A 22,743-nucleotide genomic window follows, 5' to 3' on the forward strand; every position below is an offset into this window, starting at 1 on the left:
GATGACACTCACTGGTAACCAAAGAGGATATTTATGCTAATCAGTGTATTAGATGCTACATTTGAATTGTATACATATAAAAACTTGTTTAATGGGCAATAGTGTTTTAGTCTATTTTGTGTTACAGTCGTCTGTTTTTATATGGATCAGTTATGAAGAAAATAGGCCAAACTGCCAGGACTATAGAGAGAAACCTTGTCTCGAAAAAAAACCAAAGCAACAACAACAACAGAAGAATTTTAAAAGATCAGACAAGAAGACGTGAATGAGACTATGCAGTCCACAAATCTTAAATATTCTACTACCTTTTAACATCACTCCATTGGGACCATACCACTAACAAGTGAATCTTTAGGGAACACATTCTGACCATATTTGAAATATAATGTTACCGCAAATCATGTAACACAAACCACAAATTGTATGGATGGATGGATGGATGGATGGATGGATGGATGGATCAATAATGACAGGGTCCCAAGCTGGCCTCAAGGATACCCTTGAATTTGTGTGTTTTTTTAAAATGCTTATTCTTATATGCATTGGTGTTTTGCCTGCATGTATGTCTGTGCAAGGGTGCCAGATCCTCTGGAACTGGAGTTACAGACAATTGTTTACTGCCATGTGGGTGCTGGGAATTGAACCCGGGCCCTCTGGAAGAGCAACCAGTGCTGTTAACTGCTGAGCCATCTCTCTAGCCTGAACTTCTGATCTTTCCACCTGTTTCCTGAATGGTGAAATTACAAGTGTGTGCTACAAGTCCTGTCTTGGTTGTACCGAGGATGCAACCCAGAAATTTGTGCACACTAGGAGAGTATTCCACAACTGAGTTATATTTCTAGCCCATAGGCCTAAACTGAGCAAGTCCAATTCAACATTCTCTTACAGAAATGTGCATAGGTGTATATAATGTATGGCTTTCCTTAAGCACATAGTCAGTGAGTCCAAGCTACTTTGTTTAATCAGTGTACATAAAAAAAAACAAGACTTAAATATTCGTATTGGCCAGTACCATTTGTGACATGTTTTTGTATGGACTGAAAGCTAAGAATGATTTTTTTTCACATTTTAAGGGGTTGCTTCAAAGCAAAGAAAGGAAAAGAAAGAAGAAAGAAAGAATACAGAAAGTCAAGACAGAAAAAGAAAAGGACAGAAACCATCTGTAGATCATGAATCTTCGAACGCTTATTAGTGAACTTTTTACAAAAAAAAATAATGCCACCTCTTAGTTTGGAACTATGAAAGGTCTGAGATTTTTGTGGTGTTTGCAAGCTGACAAGTTAGTCTGCCAGTTTCCTGGGTGATAACAAAAACAGGATTCCAGGAGAAGAGATAAAGCACTTCCCCACTGAAATCACTTTCCAGCGTGTCAGCACTAACCCCTTTTAATGAACAAACCTCCTTCTAAAGGTCTTACCACTGCTTACCAGTGTTACACCATGGGCCAAACTTCAGCATGATTTCAGAGGGTACAAAGTGTGTTTGTCACGTCCAGCTCGGCTCCAGAGCAGCTCAAGGGATGGATCTGACTGGGGCAGCAAGGCAATGAAGAAAAGACAAACACACAGACACATAGAACAGTTAGAATAGGCCCTCTGATAAGAAAGACAGCACCCAAGAAGTGCAGCATAGCTATTCTATAAAGTCGAACAGGGAGGCTGGTTATTGCACACAGCTGATCAAGAAGGGGGTGTTATTACAAACATGGAGGCAGGGTAATTACATACAGTTGAACAAGGAGGCTGACTCCATAGAGGAGCAGCCTTCAGGCCATAAACATAGGGTAGGGGTAAGGAGACAGCTATGGTGGGCAATTTCTGCATACACTATTAACATCTTATTAACATCTGCTCCTGGGCCAAGTAAGGCTTTGCCATTACTTTGCGTCTCACCAGGGAATGGTGGTGGTAGTTTGGTTGTGGGGGGTGTTATCATTTTCCCATGAGTCTGGGGCACGGGAATCCTTGACATGGCGGTGCCTGTGCCAACAGTACACATTCACTCAGGGCTTCCTCCCTGCCACACGTATTTAAACCCCAGAGGTAGGTGACTGGTTAAAACAGCTATTCGGATCATGAGCCGAGCAACCTTGCAGCCTGGCCCCCTCGTCGCAGTGGATGCATTCAGGAAGAGAAAGACTCAGTCTGCAGTCATCACCCAGATGCAAAGGATGCAAGATGAGAAAACCTCACTGATAAAAGGTACTAAGCCACATAGCTAACACAGAAAAGAATCATGGGTTAAGATGTAAGTGTTAATAAGAGCGCTTGAGCTAATAGGTCAACCAGTTTATAATTAATATAAGCCTCTGTGTGTTTCTTTGGAGCTGAATGGCTGCAGGACTGGGCAGGACAGAAATCTCTGCCAACATGAACCCAATGATGAATAATAAGATACAATGAGACTTGGTACAAACCCCCATACCAGGGCTGGATGAGGAAAAGAATCCCATGAGCAGGCAAAATAGTCAGAGACACCCCCACTCCCACTGTCTGAGATCCCACAAGAACACTAAGATAACAATCATAATATATATGCAGATAATTTATACACAACCCCTTGAGGCTGTGTGACTGCCACTTCATTCTTTATGAGCATGAGGCTAGCTTAATTGATTCTATGGGCTATGTTCTGATGTTCTTGATCCCTCTGACTCCTACAATTCTTACTCCCCCTCTTCTGCAGGGTTTCTCAAGCTCCAAGGGGAGTGACCTGATTGAGATCTCCAATTTGGACTTTCTCTGCCTTATGTTTGGCCCTGAGCCTCTGTATCTGCTCTTATCAGTTGTGAGGAGAAGTCTCTCTGATGATGGTTGGGTTATGTGTGCATTTAATTGTGGGTATTTTTTTCATCAAACTTTCTTTCCCTTTGCAGAGAAAGCATAATTAATCTTGTATATTAGTCATTTTATATTTCCTTGAAGCTCTTTTTTTGTTTCTATGTTTTATCTGTCATGTAAATTATAAAGATTGATTGATGAGCAAACAAACATCCAGTTGTGTCCTCATTTTATGAATATTCAGTTCAATAAGACAGACTAGCTAAGTGATAAAAACGTTGGTAAACTTTTTGTGTTTATTTTGTGAACCTTGAAAAGTGTATTCTTTGAATAACCTTTTTTTTTTTAACCACAGTTACAAGATAAGAAAATAAGGCCTTAATTTCAAGGTAAAAAGGAAACTTCTGGTATTATTCACTCTTTAGTTTTTTTCTTTTTCTCTTTCTTTCTTCTTTTCTTTTCGGTTTTTGAGACAAGGTTTCTCTGTGTAACAGCTCTGGCTGTCCCAGAACTCACTCTGTAGATCAGGCTGTCCTTGAACTCAAAGATCCACCTAACTTTGCCTCCTAAGTGCCGGCATTAATGGTGTGTGTCATCACCATCCAGCTCTCAGACGTTAAATTTTATATCATGTAAAAATAATGTCAAAATGGGCTGGAGAAATGGCTCAGAGGTTAAGAGCACTGGTTGGTTTTCCAGAGGTCCTTAGTTGGATTCCCAGCAACCACATAGTTGGCTCATAACCATCTATAATGAGATCTGGTACCATCTTCCAGCGTGAAGGCATACAGGCAGGCAGAACATGGCACACATAATAAATAAATAAATAAATAAATAAATAAATAAATAAAATAATGTCAACACAAAGTAGTGTTTTAAATAGGATCAAGGTTAAATTTATTTCCATTTAAACTTTCTGAATCTTTTGTGTCAATTTTTTGAGGCATTACCATATATTTCTGTATTGTTTTTAATTTCAAGATGGGCATAGTGGCATATGCCTTTAATACAAGCACCTGGGAGGCAAAGGAAGGCAGATCTCTGAGTTGAACACCAGCCAGGCCTACACAGTGAGTTCTAGTACAGCCAGGGATACACAGAGAAACCCTGTCTTAAAACACCAATGTCTCTCTGATGTAGTAATGGTGTACAGCAGGCTACGTTTCCACCCAGATCCCGGCTAGCTTACCCCTGAAATAAGCACAGAAACTATATTCAATTAAATACTGCCTGGCCCATTAGTTCTAGCCTCTTATTGGCTAACTCGTACATATTCATTTAACCCATATTTAGTAATTTGTATAGCACCACGTGACTGTGGCATACCAGAATGAGTCTAACCTACATTCGTCTCAGAGAGCAGAGCTATGGCGTCTGCCTGACTCTGCTAATTTCTCCCAGCATTCTGTTCTGCCTACTCCACCCACCTAAAGGCTGGCCTATCAAAAGGCCAAGGCAGCTTCTTCATTTAACCAATGAAAGTAACACATCGACAGGAGACCCTCCTACATCATTTCCCCCTTTTCTGTTTAAACAAAAAAGAAAGGCTTTAACATTAACATAGTAAAATTACATATAACAAAATAGTTATCATGCAAGAATTACAGTTACAATATTTATATCTATTTTATCTTTTATCATAACTAAGAAAAAATATAACTATATCTATCTATTCTTCAACTCCATCAAAGACTCCAGAAGGATATAATATTACCTAAGTAAATAAGAAGTAAGCAATTTCCAAAAGTCTAGAAATGACAGAGACATCTCACTGTCTGGACAGTCACCCAAAGTTCTTTTTTACTGTTGGGGCATGCATCTTCAGCCTTCAGGCTCATAGTATCCAGCAGATATTTCCATGCAGATATTTCAAAGACAGTTCAGTCACTTTTTTCTGTGTCCTGCAGAATATCTCACAGACTCTTTCATGAATCAGGAACCCCGAAGGAACATCTCACCTTTAGGCAAGTTCAGCAGTCCTCTTCTCTCTGTGGGTTATTCGTGTCCAGTTTATGCAACAGTCCAGGCAAGAGCAGTTTCTTGCCCAAATGGCTAACCAACTCCATAAGGAGCCTCTTCGATGCCCATCTTCCTCTTGAAGTAGCTTGGTGCTGCCAGGAGCAGACATGCCTCATTGTCATGAAACGTCCTAAATTATTAAAACATTAAATGTCATATTCTGTAGTCTTTGAAAGATATGAAGAATGCCTATCTGAAATATATCTATGCACATATAGAAAATATAACTAACACGACTACAAGCTTGACTATTACCGATGATTATCCATTAACAACCTATATTTCCCTTTTATACATTACATTTTTAAATGAATTACACAATCACAATACCTTAATAAGATCAGAAATACATATACATATAATAAAATTGACCTTAAACTTGTATCAATAAATCAAGATTTAAATCAATGTAAATTATTTATCTCTATATCATATCCCCCCTTGAAATGTAAAAGAACATTTATAAACAATATTTGGGAATATGGGTGCAATTTTTTTCCTCCAAACTACTTTCTGTCGTATGGGGGCGCTGTTACTCAGGTCTTTCATGGTATAACCTGTGTGCTAGGTTCCCCTCAGTCAGAAGTTGAGCAGAGTAAGTTTTTGATGATGTTCACAGCAATCTTCCAGGAGGGCATGGTCTATCATACCGTATTAGTCTAGAAGAAATCCACAGGTTCTTATCTTCTGTAAAAACAAAAGAACATCTTTTCCAAAGCATCATATTCTTAGACCCAAATTTTGAAGTCATAATACCCTTATGATATCCATTTATAATGAAATGTCTTTCTGTACTTATCTCCTTTACAGCCAAAAAATTCAAAGGAAACACAATAATACAAAGAATCCAGACTCTCTGTGAATTTTCCATTTTTACATGGCTTATTTTTTTATTTTTTTAATCTACAACTGTCTGTACTCTGTCTTTTTAAAGACTTTACCCCCCCCTTTTTAATCATTAACTTCATTCTCTATATTCTTCTCTCTCCCAAGCCTATGTATGTCGAACACTATGACCCATTTAGAGGTCTTTTATGTCTGAATCTGTCCTATTGCATTGTCTGTAATTTTTTACTGTCCAAGAGTCCTTCTTAAAATACTAAGCACTTTTTAAAAACTTAAATTGTGCCATATAGAGGTAATACAGTATTGACTGTTTACTGCCCATTCTAAACCTAACTGTGAAGTTATTATGATAATTATGATAGTTCCTGCCTGAGATCAGCACAGTTCAGCATGGCGGAGCCATTCCTGCCCCAGAGCCATTTGGTGCTCCTGAGCCTCATGCAGTTCCAGGCACACAGCAGCGAGTCCACATTGCCATCAAGCAAGCTGTAGCACTTTACTCACAACACCCCATCCAAATTCTCTGTCTCCGGGAAGATTTTAACCTATGTCCAGTTTGGGCCGGAGCTTCATGGCATCTTTCTGTAACATGATGTGGCCTGCTTGTTGGGGTTTCTGTTCTGCCCAATACCCCACAGCCGACAAGCCACAAAGAAAATCACACAGAGATCTTCATAAGTTATAAAATTGATTGGTCCATTGGCTCAGTCTTCTTATTAGCTCTTGTAGCTTATATCAACCCATTGTTCTTATCTACATTAACCACATGGCTCGGTACCTTTCTCAGATGGGCAGATTACACTTTGTTTCTTCCGTGATCTGGGCAGGACTGGGAGGAATGAGCTTCCTCCTTCCTAGCATTCTCCTGTTCTCATCGCCGCACCTCTACTTCCTGTCTATTTTACCTGCCCATACTTCCTGCCTGGCCAATCAGCATTTATTCAAAATAAACAGATTGACAGAATACAGACAATTCTCCTACACCACTTCCCCCTCTTTTTTTTAACAAAGGAAAATATCCATAGTCCATTTTTTTGGGAATGTGGGTGTAGTATTTCAGGCTACTTCTGGCTGGTTGAGGGATGCTGATAATCTTATGGGGACATAAAGAAAATTTAGAGTTATAATCAAGTCCTGACAGGAGTATTCTGTGAGTCTTGATCATGTCAGGCAGCAGTCTTGAATCTGTTCTGAATGTAGAACTCAGACATCTGGCCCATCTGTTCCTACCGGAGATTTCTCTGGTGGTCTTCCTTGATCAAACTAGATTTTTCTTATCTCAGAATGAATCCACAGCCTCTCATTTTCTGTGGAAACAAAAGTAAAATTTCTTCTCCAAAGTAACATACCTTTTGACTCCAATTTTGAAGTCAAGGTATTTTCAAAATTTCTATCTTGGATTAATTCAGCAGGATTTATAAGCAAATATCTTTTAGCAGCTATTGCTCCTTCGTCAACATTCAAACAATTCAAAGAGAGCATAATAACATACAGTATCGAGATTCTCTGTGTATTTTCCATCTTTATGTGGCTTTACTTTAACCTCTATTTTTTTATTTTTACTTTTAGTTTTAGAGACAGGTTCTCTGTATATCTTTGTCCTGGAATAATTCTGTAGACCAGACTGTCCTTGAACTCACAGAGATCCCTCTGTCTCTGCCTCCCCAGTGCTGGAATTAAAGGTTTCTGCCACCACACCATGAATTTACAGAGGTCTGTCTGCCTCTGCCTCCCAAAATTTGGGATTAAAGGTGTGTGCTACCACACCTTGATGTCACAGAGGTCAATTCTACCTCTGCCTCCCAAGTGTTGGGATAAAGGTGTGTACCAACACACCCAAACTACTCTCTTTCTTTTTTATTTTTAAGGACTTTAATCATTTTTTAAAGCCTGCATATATCTTTAACAAACTGTGAACCATTTAGAGGTTTTTTTTTTTTGAATCTCTCTTTAGTCTGACTACAGGGCAAGGCCAGTTTGGGCACCCTCCCCTCTGTTGCTTAGGGTCTTAGCTAGGGTCATCCTTGTGGATTCCTGGGAATTTCTCTAGTGCTAGGTTTCTTGCTATAAATGGCTTCCTCATCATAATGGCTTCCTCAATCAAAATATCTCATTCTTTGCTCTCATTTCTGTCCTTCCTCCATCTCGACTATCCTGTTCACTCAAGCTCTCTTCCCCCTCCTCTTCTCCCCTTGTTCAACACAGAACCTTCATCCAGCAACTTATGGAAACAGAGGTGGAGACCTGAATCAGAGTACTGGACTGAGCTCCCAAAGTCCAGTTGAAGAGTGGGCAGAGTGAGAATATGAGCAAAAAGGTCAAGACCATGATGGGTACACTGACTGAAATAGTTTACCTGAGCTAATGGAAGCTCACCAACTCCAGCTGGGCAGGAAAGGAACCAGCATAGGTCAAAAGTAGTCACTCTGAATGTGGGTGAAAGTTGTATGGCTGAGGCAGGCTCCATGGCCACTGAGAGCCCCAGGATTTATTCCCACTGCTTGTACTGGCTTTTTGGAACCTATTCTCTTTGGATGGATACCTTGCTCAGACTAGATATAGTAGGGAGGGCCTTGGACCTTCCCCAAAGCAATGTGTCTTGCCTTCTCTGAGCAGTGGATGGAGGTTGGGGTGGGATGTTAGGTAGAGGGAAGGAGAGGATGGGAGGAAGTGGGACTTGGAATTGGCATGTAAAATGAGAAAAGATAGTTTGTTTTGTTTTTTAAAAAAATAAATAAAAAAGAAAAACAACAACAACAACTTCTCCCAAAAAACAAAAACTTCTCAGATATGTATATATGTGTCCATAATATTTTTAATATATATAAGTAAAATATATAGCTATAGTTAGCTAATAAAATGGTATTAAAAATATCACTTTAAAGTTTTAATTTTATTAACTTTTAATGCACCAAAAATAATTTAAATTATAATTCTCAGATCCTTGACAACTTTTAAGGCAGCAGGGATGTGATTATTTAATCAGTAAGCCAGTATTGATGCATAAATAATATTTAGGTAAAATCCAGATATGTTGGTTATATATGCAGGGAGCTCAAAGACAATTGATTTTAATGCCAAATAAGAAGATAAACATTAACAGCTTTTCTCATATTTGTAGGAGATATGAGGATCTGGGGCTAACCATTGTCCCCAAACTTGGATAGACACAGTTCACCTGAGGACAGGTCTCTGCATAGAAACAGACCCAAGGACCAGAGCTAGAGCTGGAAAATGTCATCACAGTTGATTTCTATAGCTGTAGCAAAACATCACGACCAAGTCAACTTCTAAAAGCAAGCATGTAATTTGGGCTCACAGTTGCAGAGGGTTCAAATCCATGACCGTCATGCTAGGGAGGCTTTCAGCAGTCAGGCCGAGGCACTGGTGCAGTATCTGAGAACTCAAATACTGAGATACAACCACCAGGCAGAGAGAGCTAGCTGAGAATGGCATCGGATTTTGGACCCTCAAAGCTTGACTCCAGTGACACACCTCCTCCAACCAGGCCACACTTCCCACTCCTTCCCAAACAGTTTCATAACTTAAGGACCAAGCACCAAACACATGAACCTAAGGGGCCATTCTCCCTTGAACCACCACACTGATGAGTTGCTCGAGGCTCACAGTGGGTGTTTCTGCAGGGGTACCTAGTTCAAGGAACACTTCCTCATTCTGCTTTTATCCTTCTAGGATTTGGACCTGTGTTGTCAGTAAATATTGAAGAGAAATCACCTGATTTATCAAGCAAAGGGCAGAGAAAAGATAATTTTGAAATATAACAGAGAACTCTGTTCTTAGCAAGGTTTCTTTTAAAAACAAACAGAAAGTCTAACCAGGTAACTCAAGTTTAAGCTGCTGGAATTTTCTCAGATCCTACCTGACCTGTGAAATAGAATATCTATAGCATGAGGGGCCAGCTTGTTGGGGTTTCTGTCCCGCTTGGTACCCCACAGCTGGCATATCCCAAAGAAAATCACACACAGGACTCCATAAGGTTATAAACTGATAGGCCCATTAGGTCAGGCTTCTTATTAGTCCTTGTAACTTATATTAATCCATTATCATTATCTATGATAGCCACACGGCTCAGTACCTTTCTCAGTGTGGCAGCTCATGTTGCCTCTTTGGTGGTCTGGGCAGGAATGGCAGAGGGAGCTTACTGTTTCCCAGAATATTCCTGTTCTCATCGCCCTGCCTCTACTTCCTGTCTGGTTGACCCACCTATACTTCCTGCCTGGCCAATCAGTGTTTTATTAAAATATTGATTGACAGAATACAGATAATTCTCCCACACCAAATATCAAGTTCCAGTCATCTGTGTCCTTCTATGTGGGAGACAGGAGATAAATACACAGCCAGAGCACGCTCACTGTCCCGCCTCTCTGAGACTGAGGAGAGCTGGTAAAATCCTCAGTAAAGCACCACAGTCCCATTTTAAAGCCTGAATGCCAGTTACCTGACTGTAGAATATGCCCCCTTCCCTGTAACTTAATGCCACATTTCAAGGCCTTACAGCAATTCCCTTTAACTGTTACCTTATGTTCAGCTATTAAGAAAAAAAAGTATAAGGTTTTATAAAACAATAAAAACATGGTTTGAAGAGTCAGAACAAAGTATCAGGACATGGCAGGGGTGTTGGAATTGTCAGGATAGGAATGAAAACATTAACTTAAGTGTAGGGTGCTCTAACGAACAAAAAAGGCAGCAGGCAAGGACAGATGGGCAATGCCAGCAAGGAAAGGAAATCTTATCAAAGATACACTAGTGACTAAAACACGGTAACAGGGCTCGGCATGGCGGGGAGGGCTCGGCATGGCGGGGCACTACAGCAATCCCAGGACTCAGGGGACAGACGCAAGAACATCTTGAGTTTCAGACCAGGCAATGCTACACAGAAAAACCTGCTTGTAAAAATGAAGTAGGAAAGTAAAACAAAAATACTGTGACAGAAACAAGGACTGATTTGGATGGGTCTATCTGAAGCATAGACATGACCGAGAAAAGAATTAATGAGTTTGAGATTTCAGATGAAATCTTTTGGAGCTGAAAAACAAAGACAATAAAGATCAAAAGAAATAGAAATAAAGATCTAAGGACATATTAGACACAGACAGAAGAATAAATAAAAAATAATTAATAAGCTGCTGTCAGATAGCAAGTCACAGATCCAGGAAGTTCAGAGAACACTCCACGGAGAAACACCGCTTCCCCCAATACAGCAATCAAGCAACAACAACTCTTCACTCTGGAGTATTATATGTAAACTACAGGAAATACAAGCTAAAGACAGAATTCTGTAATTTCTACCATATACAATAGCTAAGAAGTGTTAGTTCTTAGGTTCTATAGCACGGTAACTATTGTCCACACGATCGAATATGTATTTCAAAAAGAATTAGAAGAAAAGACACTGAATGTTCATAATCCATAGGTATGATAATTGTTTGACATGGAAAGATAAATAGGTCATGGGAACAGGAAAAGAGTTTAGATATAGATCTATTTAAATATAATCAACTGATTTTTGACTAAGAAGCAAAGACAACAATGGGGAAATGCTAGTATTATCAATAAACTGTGTTTGAACAACTGTTTTTCTGTGTTGGTTTGAAATAGAATGGCCCTCGTAGGCTCATATTTCCTTAGTTCCTAGTTGGTTGAATTCCCTCTCTCAGAATTCCTTACTGCCTGTGGTTTTTTTTTTTTTTTTTGTCTAGGGTGAGCATTCTCTCTTGTATGTTGGCATATCTCTTGGTGTCATATCTTGTTTATGTTTAGTTTGCCACATTAGTGTGTAGCTTCTCTGACTTTCTTTTTTGTTTTCAGAATTTATTTTTCATTGGTGTTTTATCTGTATGTACGTCTATGTGAGGGTGTTGGATCCTAGAGACAGTTGTGAGCTGCCCTGTGGGTGCTAGGAATTGAGTGAACCTGGGTCTTCTGGAAAAACAGTCAGCGCTCTTAACCAGGGGCCATCCCTCCAGCCCCTCCTCTGACATGTCTAGGAGAAACAATCTCACAGCAAAATTCCTGCTCCTCTGACCGTTTCAGTCTTTCCTTCCCTGCTTGGGAAACGATCCCTGAACCTTGGGTGCAGGAATTGTAGGTGTGTTAGTTGGGACTGGGCTCTGCCACTCTGTATTTGATCAGTTGTGGGTCTCTGTAACGGTCTTTATCTGTCACAAGAAGTTTTCTTGAAGTGGAGTGAAAATTACACTTATTTTGGGCATAAGGATAAATATCTAGAATGTAGTTAGGGATTATGCAGATTTAGTAAAGCGGTGGTTGTAGGTTCTCCTTCAAGATCTATGACTTGACTAGGCCTGGGTAGAGAGCCAGGTCTCCAGTTCCAGGCACGGTTTCCCTCTGGTTGAGTGGGTACGAAGCCAAACTAGAGAGCTGTTGGTCACCACCAGCATATGTGTGTTACTATGGGGTGCACAGTTTTGGCCCAAGATAAAACTATTTTGAGTATCTTTTCTAGTTAATTCCCCGAGCTTTTGGTTCGACTGCTACTATTACCTTTTATTACAGTTTGACATTCTTGATTTAACCTACATTAGAAGGCCAACTTAAGGGTACTTCTATAACAAAAACGCTGTCAACATTTCAGTGCATTAACTGTTACAAACAAATTCCTAACTGCGTATCTTACAACTTTGAATTTAGGGATCATTAACCTTCAAAACATAATTAAAAAGAGGAATTGCTTGGAAATTACTTGCATATGAAATACAATTCATAATTATTTGGGGGCACTATTGTTGACTTTCTTAATTCCTCATGAAATCTTAGATTCCTTAAAATTATCCATGGATTTACTTCTTCAAAATTTACAGCCAAAGGCAGTGATGGCATACGCCTTTAATACCAACCCTTGGGAGGAAAAGGCAGGCAGGTCTCTTAGTTCGAGGACAACCTGGTCTACAAAGTGATTTCAAGAGAGCCAGGGTTGCTGGGCGGTGGTGGTGGTGCATGTCTTTAATCCCAGCACTCAGGAGGCAGAGGCAGGTGGATCTCCTGAGTTCGAGGCCAGCCTAGTTTACGAGAGCTAGTTTCAGGATAGGTTCTAAAACGAAAGAGAAACCCTGTCTCGAAAAACAAAAAAACCCACAACCACCACCACCACCAAAAAACCCCCAAACAAACAAACAACAACAACAACAAAAAACACCCCCTCCAAACAAAAACAACAACAAAAGACAGACAGGGTTACATGGTGAAATCCTGTCTTGAAAAAGCATAAAAAGGTGTGGGGGGACTTTATCTTTTCATTTATTAATTCAATATTTTTTAGGAGCTGTTATTGTACCAATTAATGTTTTACATATTCATATGCTGTCAAAGATCTATAGTCATTTTATTTCCTAGGAGGTAGGTAAGTCCACAAATAAAGGGAACTGTTTGGTCCTGTAGTTATGCAAATAATGGAGATCAGACCACCAAAGCCTCTTAACCAGAAGCAAACTTTATTCCAAACACCGCGGGGTACTGTGATATAGGCATAAATACAGAGATGTCCATGGGCATCCAAGTGCAGGCAGTTCTTTACTTTCTGCATTTGCAGTGAGGTTCAGAGACACATTGAAGGGAGGACATTTGTGAGATAGGCTTTTTTTTTAAACCCCGTACTTCCAAATTCGATGTCCTCTTTGCCACACATAACAAAAGTTCATTTTTTTTCAAAACAAGTAAAGAAATTTTGGTTATGTCAATAACAAAGTTGTGCCTCCTTATCATAGAGTAAGGAAGTGAGAAAGAAATACTTAGCTTTAAGTATATATGTTTGCTTAAGGTACACAGGCCACGCAAGGTATGCAGAGTTGACTTCTAGGTTCCCATAACCGTAAGGGCACCAATAAACCTGAGTGCATTTAAAAATCCGATTGTCTGGCTGGGAGTGATGACACAGGTTTGTAATCCCAGCACTGATTCAGAGGCAGGTGGATCTCTATGAGGTCAAGGCCAGCCTGGTCAACAGAGTAAGTCCCAGGACAGTCAGGGCTACAGAAAGAAACCCTGTCTCACAAACACAAAACAAAAACCAAGAAACCCCCAGTAGTCTGAAAGTATTCTGTTTCAGAGTTTGAGGTCTCTTAAGGATTATATTCCCCCCCCCCCCCCTCCGGCTCCGTTCACAACCTGGAACCGTTTGAGGCTTTTTGTGATTACCCGGGAGAAGTCGCCGGGATGGAAAAAAATTATTTCCAAGGAAAGGAAGGGGGAAGAAATAAACAATTGATTGTATATCGTTGACGCGTTAGGATGCTTTCAGCGTATTTTCATATTAATTTTATTCTGCCATCAACCAAGCGATGTTAGGAGACCAGCGACTAACAAATGATACCCGAATTCTTTTCCCAGCCAACTCTTATCTTAATCTTTGTAAATCCACCCTTAACCAGAACTCATCCTAAACTACAAAACGTCCGTATTCCAAACTCCCCGTTGTCTGTAGCAGTTTATCCTGACCCCAGGGCCCTAAAGCCCTTTCTCTAAGTGTGGGTCCCGCAAATCGCCTTAAGAGAGTTTGCTCTTAAGGAATCCTCGCTCCGGGAAAATCAATTAACTCAGTGCGCGCTCCAGAACGGAAAGCACAGACGCGCCAGGCAGGTGCGCGCGCACCTGTCGCTCGCACGCTCGCTCGCTCGCTCGCCCAGGAGCAGGCTATGCGCTCGTCTAGGGCGAGCCGAGGAGCCCGCGCCGGGCCCAGCTCCGCTAATGCTCTGCACCGGGGAGCAGCGTGGCCGCTCTCCCCGGTTCCCGGGAGTCGGCCGCGCGCCCCGCGGGAGTCTGGGAGGCTCGTCCGCTCGGGCGCTCGCAGCACCCCCTGGCGGCGGCCGTCGGCGCCGGCGGAGCGTGGGTCAGTCAGTCAGGCGTTCTCCGCGGGCAGCCCGCGGCGGGGCCTTGCCTTATATAGCGCGGGGTCCTCGGCGGCCTGGGTGGCTTCTGCCCGTGCTGCTGTCGTAGACACGGGCGGCTGTTAGTGCGGCGGCTGTTGGTTCGCGGCAGCGGCGGAGGCAGAGGCCGAGGCGACAGGGAGAGGCGGAGGCGGGCGCGGCGGCGACGGCGGTGCTCGGGGCCCGCGGCGGCGGCGGCGGCGGCAGCGAAGGGGGCGAAGATGGCGGACGTGCTCAGCGTCCTGCGACAGTACAACATCCAGAAGAAGGAGATCGTGGTCAAGGGAGACGAAGTCATCTTCGGGGAGTTCTCCTGGCCCAAGAACGTGAAGACCAACTATGTAGTTTGGGGGTGAGTGCGGCATGGCTTCGGCCTAGGGCTGCTGGTGGGGGCAGCCTCGGGCGCCCCCGGGCGACCTCGTCCCCCGACCCCTCCTCCTCCCCGAGTCCCTCGGGGATGGGAGGGAAACGTGTGCCCTGGGGAAAAGTTCTTCTCTGGAGCAGAAGTTGCACTTGAAGGGTGAGGAGGGGAGAGGTGGAGCGGATTCTCGAGCGGTCAAGTCTTTTCTGTGTTGGAGAAGCCACAGGGAAAGGTACCATGGGAGTTTCCGACTTCACCAGTTGGTGTTCACCAGTTTGTCTAGGTTGTCCGCGCAGTGTAGGGCTCCCGCACGGCTACCTGAACCTAGGTGTGAAGCACAAAGCACAGCATCTGGTGGCCACTCTGTCCCTTTTTGACCTTAGTTTTTTTTTTTTTTCGCCCAGAGGCTGCCATGTGTTGCAACTGTCTCCTCTGGCTCTTGGAGCGCTTGAGTAATTTTCTTTCTTCTTTTTTTGCTTTCTTTCTCCCTTCCCCGCTTCATAATGGAGAGGGGGGGGGGGATGATGTTATTCCTCAAGAAAAAAAAAATGGAAGGGAATGCTTGAAGTTTGGGAATGAAAGATTGAGAAAGTTTGGAAGTCTGCAAAATCAGTGTTCGAGATGAAGCAGGACTTTGTTGGGAAGAAAGTTATTGGTGAAATGGAGTGAACTACACTATACATACGGGTGTGAGAAATTGATCCTATGTGCTATTCGGAAAGCGCCTTAAGAAAAGTGTTTGGGAATATTGATCCATGCATGCCATGAATTTAAGTTATTCAGGAAATCAAGTTTAGTAATCCTTTGGGGCTTCTTTAACGATGTTATTGGCAGTGATGCTTCACTTTGATAATTAGAATGATGGAGTCAGAATTTTGGTACCAGTTTTTTCTGATTGAATGACTTGATGAATGGTCAGTTAAAAACTAGTTGTTTAAGTGACATTCTAAGTTTGCCGTATTTTACTCTTTCAAATGAATTACGCAGAATTAATGATTATATTTTATTGGGTTTTCATAAATGCTTTTCCTAAAAAAACCTCGAGGTATAGCCGGGCATGGGGCGCACGCCGTTAATCCCAGCCCTTGGCAGGCAGGGTTGAGGGGGTGGGGGTCTCTGAATTCAAGGGCAAACTGGTCTACAAAGGATTCCAGGATAACCAGGGCTGTTAAACAGGTAAATGCTGTCTCCAAAAATCAAACCAAACACCACCCAGCCACCCCCAGAAAACCTCTCTCAAGGTATAAAGAAGTTTAATTTGAAAAATAGAAGAAAAAAAAAGCTGAAAACTCCGGATCCTGCCTTAGGAGAAGTTGCCCTAGTTTATCTAGAACAGATTTTGTTTCATCTGTTGAAACAAATTGATGTGAAGTGTTTCTAGCTTATAGAAAGAGAACAGTTGTTTACATTTACTTCTAACTCGGGCAGGGTATGTCTTTATTCCCAGCGCTCTGGAGGCTATAGCAGGCGGATCTCTGCGATTTCGAGGCTAGTTGTGTACACAGAGCGAGTTCCAGTACAGCAGAGGCTACACAGAGAAACCTTGTCTCAATCCGCCCCCCCCCAAGTTGTTTGTGTGGGTCGGTATTTAGAGAGGGTTTCATGAAAATGCGCTTGACATGTGTCCATTCTGCAAAGTCCCTTCCTTGAATAAATGAACAGATGACAAGCTTTAAAGAATGGGTAAGAATTCTGCGTGAAACGGTGGAATAGCCTTTCAGGGTGAGGAAACTGTATACTTGAGATATGAAATCTGGAAAGGACATGTTTGAACAAGCGCTTATAAACGAGTGAAAAAATAAAGCTTAGAAAAAAAATTGAAACTTTCAGCATCAAGTCTTTATTTTATTTTATTTTGCTTTTCAAGACAGAGTTTCCCTGTATTTTTGGAGCCTGTCCTGGAACTAGTTCTTGTAGACCAGGCTGGCTTTGAACTCAAAGAGATCCTCCTGCCTCTGCCTCTCGAGTGCTGGGATTAAAGACTTGAACTACCACTGCCCGGCTCACCATCAAATCTTTAATAGTTATGTTCCACATGTATACACATCTGAATATGTACATATATAAAAGATTAATCATTACCCTTAATGCATTCAGTGCTTTCTGCTCTTTTTATAATTAGTTTGTATAATAATTAACAAGTAATGGCTGATTTGATGTATCACTTTAGAAGAAAAGTGATAATAGAGGCTAGTAAAGTAGGCTTAGGAGCTGTATTCAAATGGATTCATATAGTTTAACCATCATAACTGTAGATGGAGGGGGAAGGGAAAGTTGGAAAACTGTGTATCCCCTAAGACTACACTGTTTAATCACTGATAGAATTATGTTTTAGTTTTGTGTCACTGGTCTGTCTTAGATTGAGAGACATTATAAGAATCATACCCTTGAAGTTCACCCTGTTTACTTTTGGGAATATTGTTGAGGATACTGTAGGGCAGTATCTTTTTTAAAAGAACTATAACATGTTTATTTTTTAAGTGCAGCCAGCCCTAGTGATACCTTCCCCTAAGTAGTTTTCTCTGAGTGATCCTTCCCATTGTGCAACTAGTTGGGTTTCTTCCTCTGTTGACAGCTCAGAACCCAATTGTTGGGTTAAATTATTTCTTTACTAGACCCCAACATAAACTATCTCTCTCTGGACTGGCGTGGAGGAGACGGGAATAAAGACGCGACTCACATGGTTTCATTTGGAGGGAGATTTTTTAGTGGTCCCTCATGATGTTCTGAGTTCACATCCTGAAGAATTTCTCCGTTTATTTCCCAAACAGTCTTTATACTAACTTAGGGGAAATACATTAGCATTCTGTCTCCTAGGTAACTAGGTGAATGGCTTTTTGTCATTGTCCACAATTACTATCTGCTCTGTGTGCTAGCTGTCATGTAGGCTTGAATCAGCATCTCTATCAGGCATCCTCCAAATTACAAAGAAAGGAGCAACAACATCCTGACCCTTTGGGCAATGACAAGCCTGTGTCTGCAGGGCTACCTGACCACCTCAGGTGAGGCCTATGGCTTCAGAGCCTGGCTGCCACACCATATAGAAATATGGGCCTACACCAATTCAGGTCTTATTTGTGTGTAAAGTGAGGCTGAGGATGTAGCCCAGTTGGTAGAAAGAATGCTTGCCTAATAGGAGTAAGTTCCTGCATTTGATCTCTAACACCACACACAACATGCCACCCTCAGCTGTGGCGCAGATTTGAGGCCAGCTGGGATACATGAGACCTTGCCTGTTTTAAAAATAGAAAAGAAAAAGTATACATAGTATTTTAGGGTGTGAATTTATATGTCCTCCCTGTTCCTTTCATTTTTTATTTTGTCTTTTTGCCCCAACAACTCACTTATTGAGAGTTTATATTGCATGCATATTTTTGCTATGTTAAATACATTGTTAGATAATCTACTAGATATAGATAACAAATACATGTAACTAAGGTCAAATAATTGATTTGAAAAATTAATAAAACTCATGCTTTAATCATTTTAGGACTGGAAAGGAAGGCCAACCCAGAGAATACTACACATTGGATTCTATCTTATTTCTACTTAATAATGTGCACCTTTCTCACCCTGTTTATGTCCGACGTGCAGCTGTAAGTAGAATTCAGTTTATAATTTTATTGACTAAGCAGTTGTTTGGTGTATATAACTCCCCTCATGGTTTCCAAATGTCTGAGATTATTTTGGAGAATCAAAATTAAGCTGCTATGTGATTTATTCAGTTGTTTTAGTTGGCAATTCATTATTTCTGTAAAATCTAGGTAATGTTTATAACAGTAGACATTTTTTACATCCTCATGTAGTTGAGGATGACCTTAAATTTCTGATTCTCTTGCCACTAAGTCAAGTGCTGGGATGAGATGTGTGTGCAATCAATCCTTGTTTATCTGGTGTTAGGCACTGAACCCAGGGCTTCATGCATAGCAGACAAGTACTGTAGAGATACTGCCAGTCCTTTAGCATTTGTTAAAAATGAGATCCTTATCAGATACCTTGGTGGAGTATGATATAGAATTATTTTGGAGATATTGATATAATCAGATATCCACTCTAAATGTTGTCTTAACTTTTGAGTACATACTTTACTGTGTTGTATTAATTTAAAATAGTACTTTTATGTCTTAAAAGTCTTAAACAGACTCCTCCTAAGGACCATCATTGTGCCTTCCATCACTAGAGCTACTACTTTTTCATATCTGACGTTACTGCTGGATCACATGTTGTGGGAAATTTACTTTTATAACTTTTTCTCCAAAGCAGTGATAGGTGAGGTTTTTGAATAGTAACTTGTTATTTGGACCAACGGTGAGAAAGGACTCACCGTTGAATGGGCTTCAGTATTCTGTAGAACCGCTTTTCTGAGCAAGAAGCATATTCAGTGTTAAATATATTTTAAAAAAACCTTAAAATTAGTAAGTAGTAGAGAAATATTAGCAATCGACCATTACATTGTTCTTTATTAGATCTTTAAATAAAAACTGAGTCAAGCAGTGGACAGTGGTGGTGCATCCCTTTAATCCCAGCACTTGGGAAGCAAAGGCAGGTGGATCTCTGAGTTTGAGGCCAGCCTGGTTTCAGGACAGTCAAGGCTGGAACTTTGAGAGAAACCATCTCTCAAAGAAAAGAAAAGAACCCCCCAAAACAAACAAACGAAAAACAAAACCAGCAAACAAAAAACCAAAACTGAATCAAGCAATAATTAGAATTGTTTGTTAAATAATTTAAGTACTTCGAGTTATAAAGATTCTATTCTTGTAGAGTGGTTATAGTTTATAACTTATAGAGTTGTTACTGTGGACCCTAGTATTTTAAAGTCATATAAGATATAACACTTGTTTTTCTTATCTAAAGTTCTCTAGTCAATTGCCATGTTACTTGCTCTTTGTTGCACGCCGACTCTTCCTGAGGTGCTCCCGACCCCTGGTGCCTTTTAGTGTCAGCAGACCTGCAGCTTCCCATGTGGGCCGTACTTCAAGGGAGATAGGAATTAACCAGCTATGTGTAACATTCAGATATGTGTACTAGTCCGTGTAGTTGATTAAAAATTGAAAAGGACAGAAATATTTTCAGGTTTTTAAACGTGTGTGTGTATACATACCCATATATGTATACACACACACACATAAGGGAAAACTAAAATTTAGCCTGACTTAAAAAAAAAAATTGTTCAGCTAAGCCAGAAAAAAGTATGTACAAATACTGGGTCTTGTGACATATCGTGGTCATTGTGAGGTAATTGACTAGTGATACTAAGGGTTCTTATTACTTCATTGTTGTTTATAGTAGTTGACAAAGATTTTAATCTGTGTAATCCCTTGGCAACCAGTTTTTCTTTCACTCTGTTGCCTACATTAGAAAAATGATGAGAAAAAATGTGGTAATGGCAGAATTCATTGGCCCAAAGATGACTTGATGCCTGAAGTGTACATTTTATGTGTTTTAATCATCTTTTAAAAAGTTGTGATATTTTTAATTATGTGTCTCTGTATATGTCTTAAGTACACATAAGTACATGTACCAGATAAGGCCAGAGGAATCTAGCCCTCCCCATGAACTGGAGCTACAGGTGGTTATGAGCCACCTGACATGAGTGCTGGGAATCAAACTCTGGTCCTCTGGGAGAGCAGAGAGTACTCTAGTTGCTGAGCCATCTCCCCAGGCCAGTTTAAGTCAGTTTTAAAAATGATGACTGTAGTTAGATTAAAGGAAAATTACTCATTTTTCTAAAATCAATAACATCTTTTCAGATAGGGTTTTTCACATCTTTTTTTCTTTGTTATCTGAATTTATATACCCAACAATGAAAAGAAATGTATGATTTCTTTTTATTGCAGCTTCATACATTTCTTTTTATTGCAGCTTCTTAGATGGCTCTAATGTGGTAAACTACTACAATTAACATTTTCTTTTTCTCATATACCTGTTAATTATCAAAATTTATATTTAGTGGTTTATGTAGTTCATTTGGAAGAGTTTCAGTTGAGTAGTTTGAAGAGGTTTGGTCTGTGGGGAAGAAAGCACTACAAAGTATAAAGTGAGTCAACATTGGGACTGAAAAGATAGTGACCCTCTATGTGTGTAACATCCTGAGTGAAATTAGAAAATAAGTAACAGCTGGGTGGTGGTGGCACATTCTATTAATCCCAGCACTTTTGAGGCAGAGGCAGGGGGATCTCTAACTTCTAGGCCGGCCTTGTCTATAGCACTAGTTCTAAGACAGCCAAGGTTACACAACGAAACCCTGTTTAAAATAAAAAAAAAAAACCACACAAAAAAACCAGAGCCTGAGATTGATACTTTGAAAAAAGATACAGTTATTATTACTTGCTTTCAACCAAGTGTCTTGAATTTATCTTTCTGAAATTATCAAAGTATAATTACTGAAAATTAATATTTGAGAAATTTTCAAGATTTTTAGATAGAAAGCTTTTTTCTAAAAAAACTCGTGACTTTAAATACATGTATGTTAGATAAATTCAGAGATTACATGATATTTATCAAGTTTTATAGTTCCTACCATTCAATATCTAATTTAAAATTTTGACTTTAGACTGAAAATATTCCTGTGGTTAGAAGACCTGACCGAAAAGATCTACTTGGATATCTCAATGGGGAAGCATGTGAGTAGTTTTAAAATTGCTCCCACGTTTAAACATTGTGTTTCTGTTTTCTTTAATCTTCCCTATGCAATAAGATGTAGAGGGAAGTTTGTATTTCCATTGAGTACCTTACCTGAAGCTGGTCTGTGTGCTTCTGCATGTAGTTGCATGAGGGTTCTATTCATAATCAAAGACTTTTGTCTCTATCAATTATTATTTCTGTCTTGCTTTACTGTTTTCTGTTCCTTCTGAATTATCACCTATTATATACATGTAGAAATATTTAGTCTTTAAAAATTATTTTTGATTTCATATTTTTCTCTTTATTTCTTTTTCTTTCTCTCTCTTTTTTTTTGGATACAGGGTCTCTTTGTATCTTTGTATATAGCCCTGGCTATCTTGGAGCTCACTGTTTAGACCAGGCTGACCTTGAACTCAGAAAGATCCACCTGTCTCTGTTGCCCAAGTGCTGGAATTAAAGGTGTGTGCCACCACCACATGGCTGATTCCAGATTTCTGTTTATCACTGTTTTCTTTTTATTTCCATAAAAAGAAAGAATTGACATAATATTGCCACTTCCTCTTTACATGCTCAAAGTTCCTCCTGCTTAGATTTCATTCTCACCATCCCATTTAAGTCAGATTCACTGGTAGTTGCCACATTCCTTTTACCCCCTTTAACTGTGAATATTTGATAGTGTTGAAGAGTGCTTCTTTGAAGTCCTTCACTTGACACTGGGTACTGTAGACTTTGGTTATTCTTTCTATTCATTATTTACCTTTCAGAATATTTTGTCACTTCTGTGCCTAATATTAGTTGTCTTAGGTTTTCTATTGTTCTGAGTAGACACCATGACTAAAATCACTTTGGGAAGGAAAGCATTTATTTTTGCCCTACAGCTTGTAGTCCATCATCCAGTGAAGTCAAGGCAGGAACTGATACAGAGGCCCTAGAAGAGTGCTAACTGACATGTTCCTCATTGCTTGCTCAGCCTGCTTTCTTATGGCCCACAGGACCATTGTGGGGCCCAAGAATGGTATCAACCTCAGTGACTTGCCCCCCCCCATCAGTCTTCAATCAAGAAAATGCACCACAGTTTTTTCTACAGATAATCTTACAGAGGCATTTTTTCAATTGAGGTTTCCTCTTTCCAAATTGACATAAAGCTAGCCAGGAAGTTTTCTATGGCTTGATATTTCTTTTTCTCTTATAACCATTGAATCTCTAGGTG

At 40.4% G+C, this 22,743-nt stretch overlaps 1 protein-coding gene across 1 annotated transcript in view; it reads left to right on the forward strand.

Moving 5' to 3' along the window:
- Nucleotides 1–14,629: 14,629 nt before the first annotated feature.
- Nucleotides 14,630–22,743, forward strand: part of Cdc73 (cell division cycle 73) — a 127,303-nt gene continuing 119,189 nt past the window's right edge. The window contains exons 1-3 of the mRNA XM_085688149.2: nt 14,630–14,900; nt 18,400–18,505; nt 21,463–21,532. Coding sequence (XP_085544275.1) covers nt 14,770–14,900; nt 18,400–18,505; nt 21,463–21,532 — 307 coding nt within the window. The 5' untranslated portion in view covers nt 14,630–14,769. The remainder of the gene's footprint in view (nt 14,901–18,399; nt 18,506–21,462; nt 21,533–22,743) is intronic.

Source organism: Myodes glareolus, chromosome 5, assembly GCF_982192425.1.
Source record: "Myodes glareolus chromosome 5, mMyoGla1.1, whole genome shotgun sequence".
Classification (NCBI taxonomy): Eukaryota; Metazoa; Chordata; class Mammalia; order Rodentia; family Cricetidae; genus Myodes; species Myodes glareolus.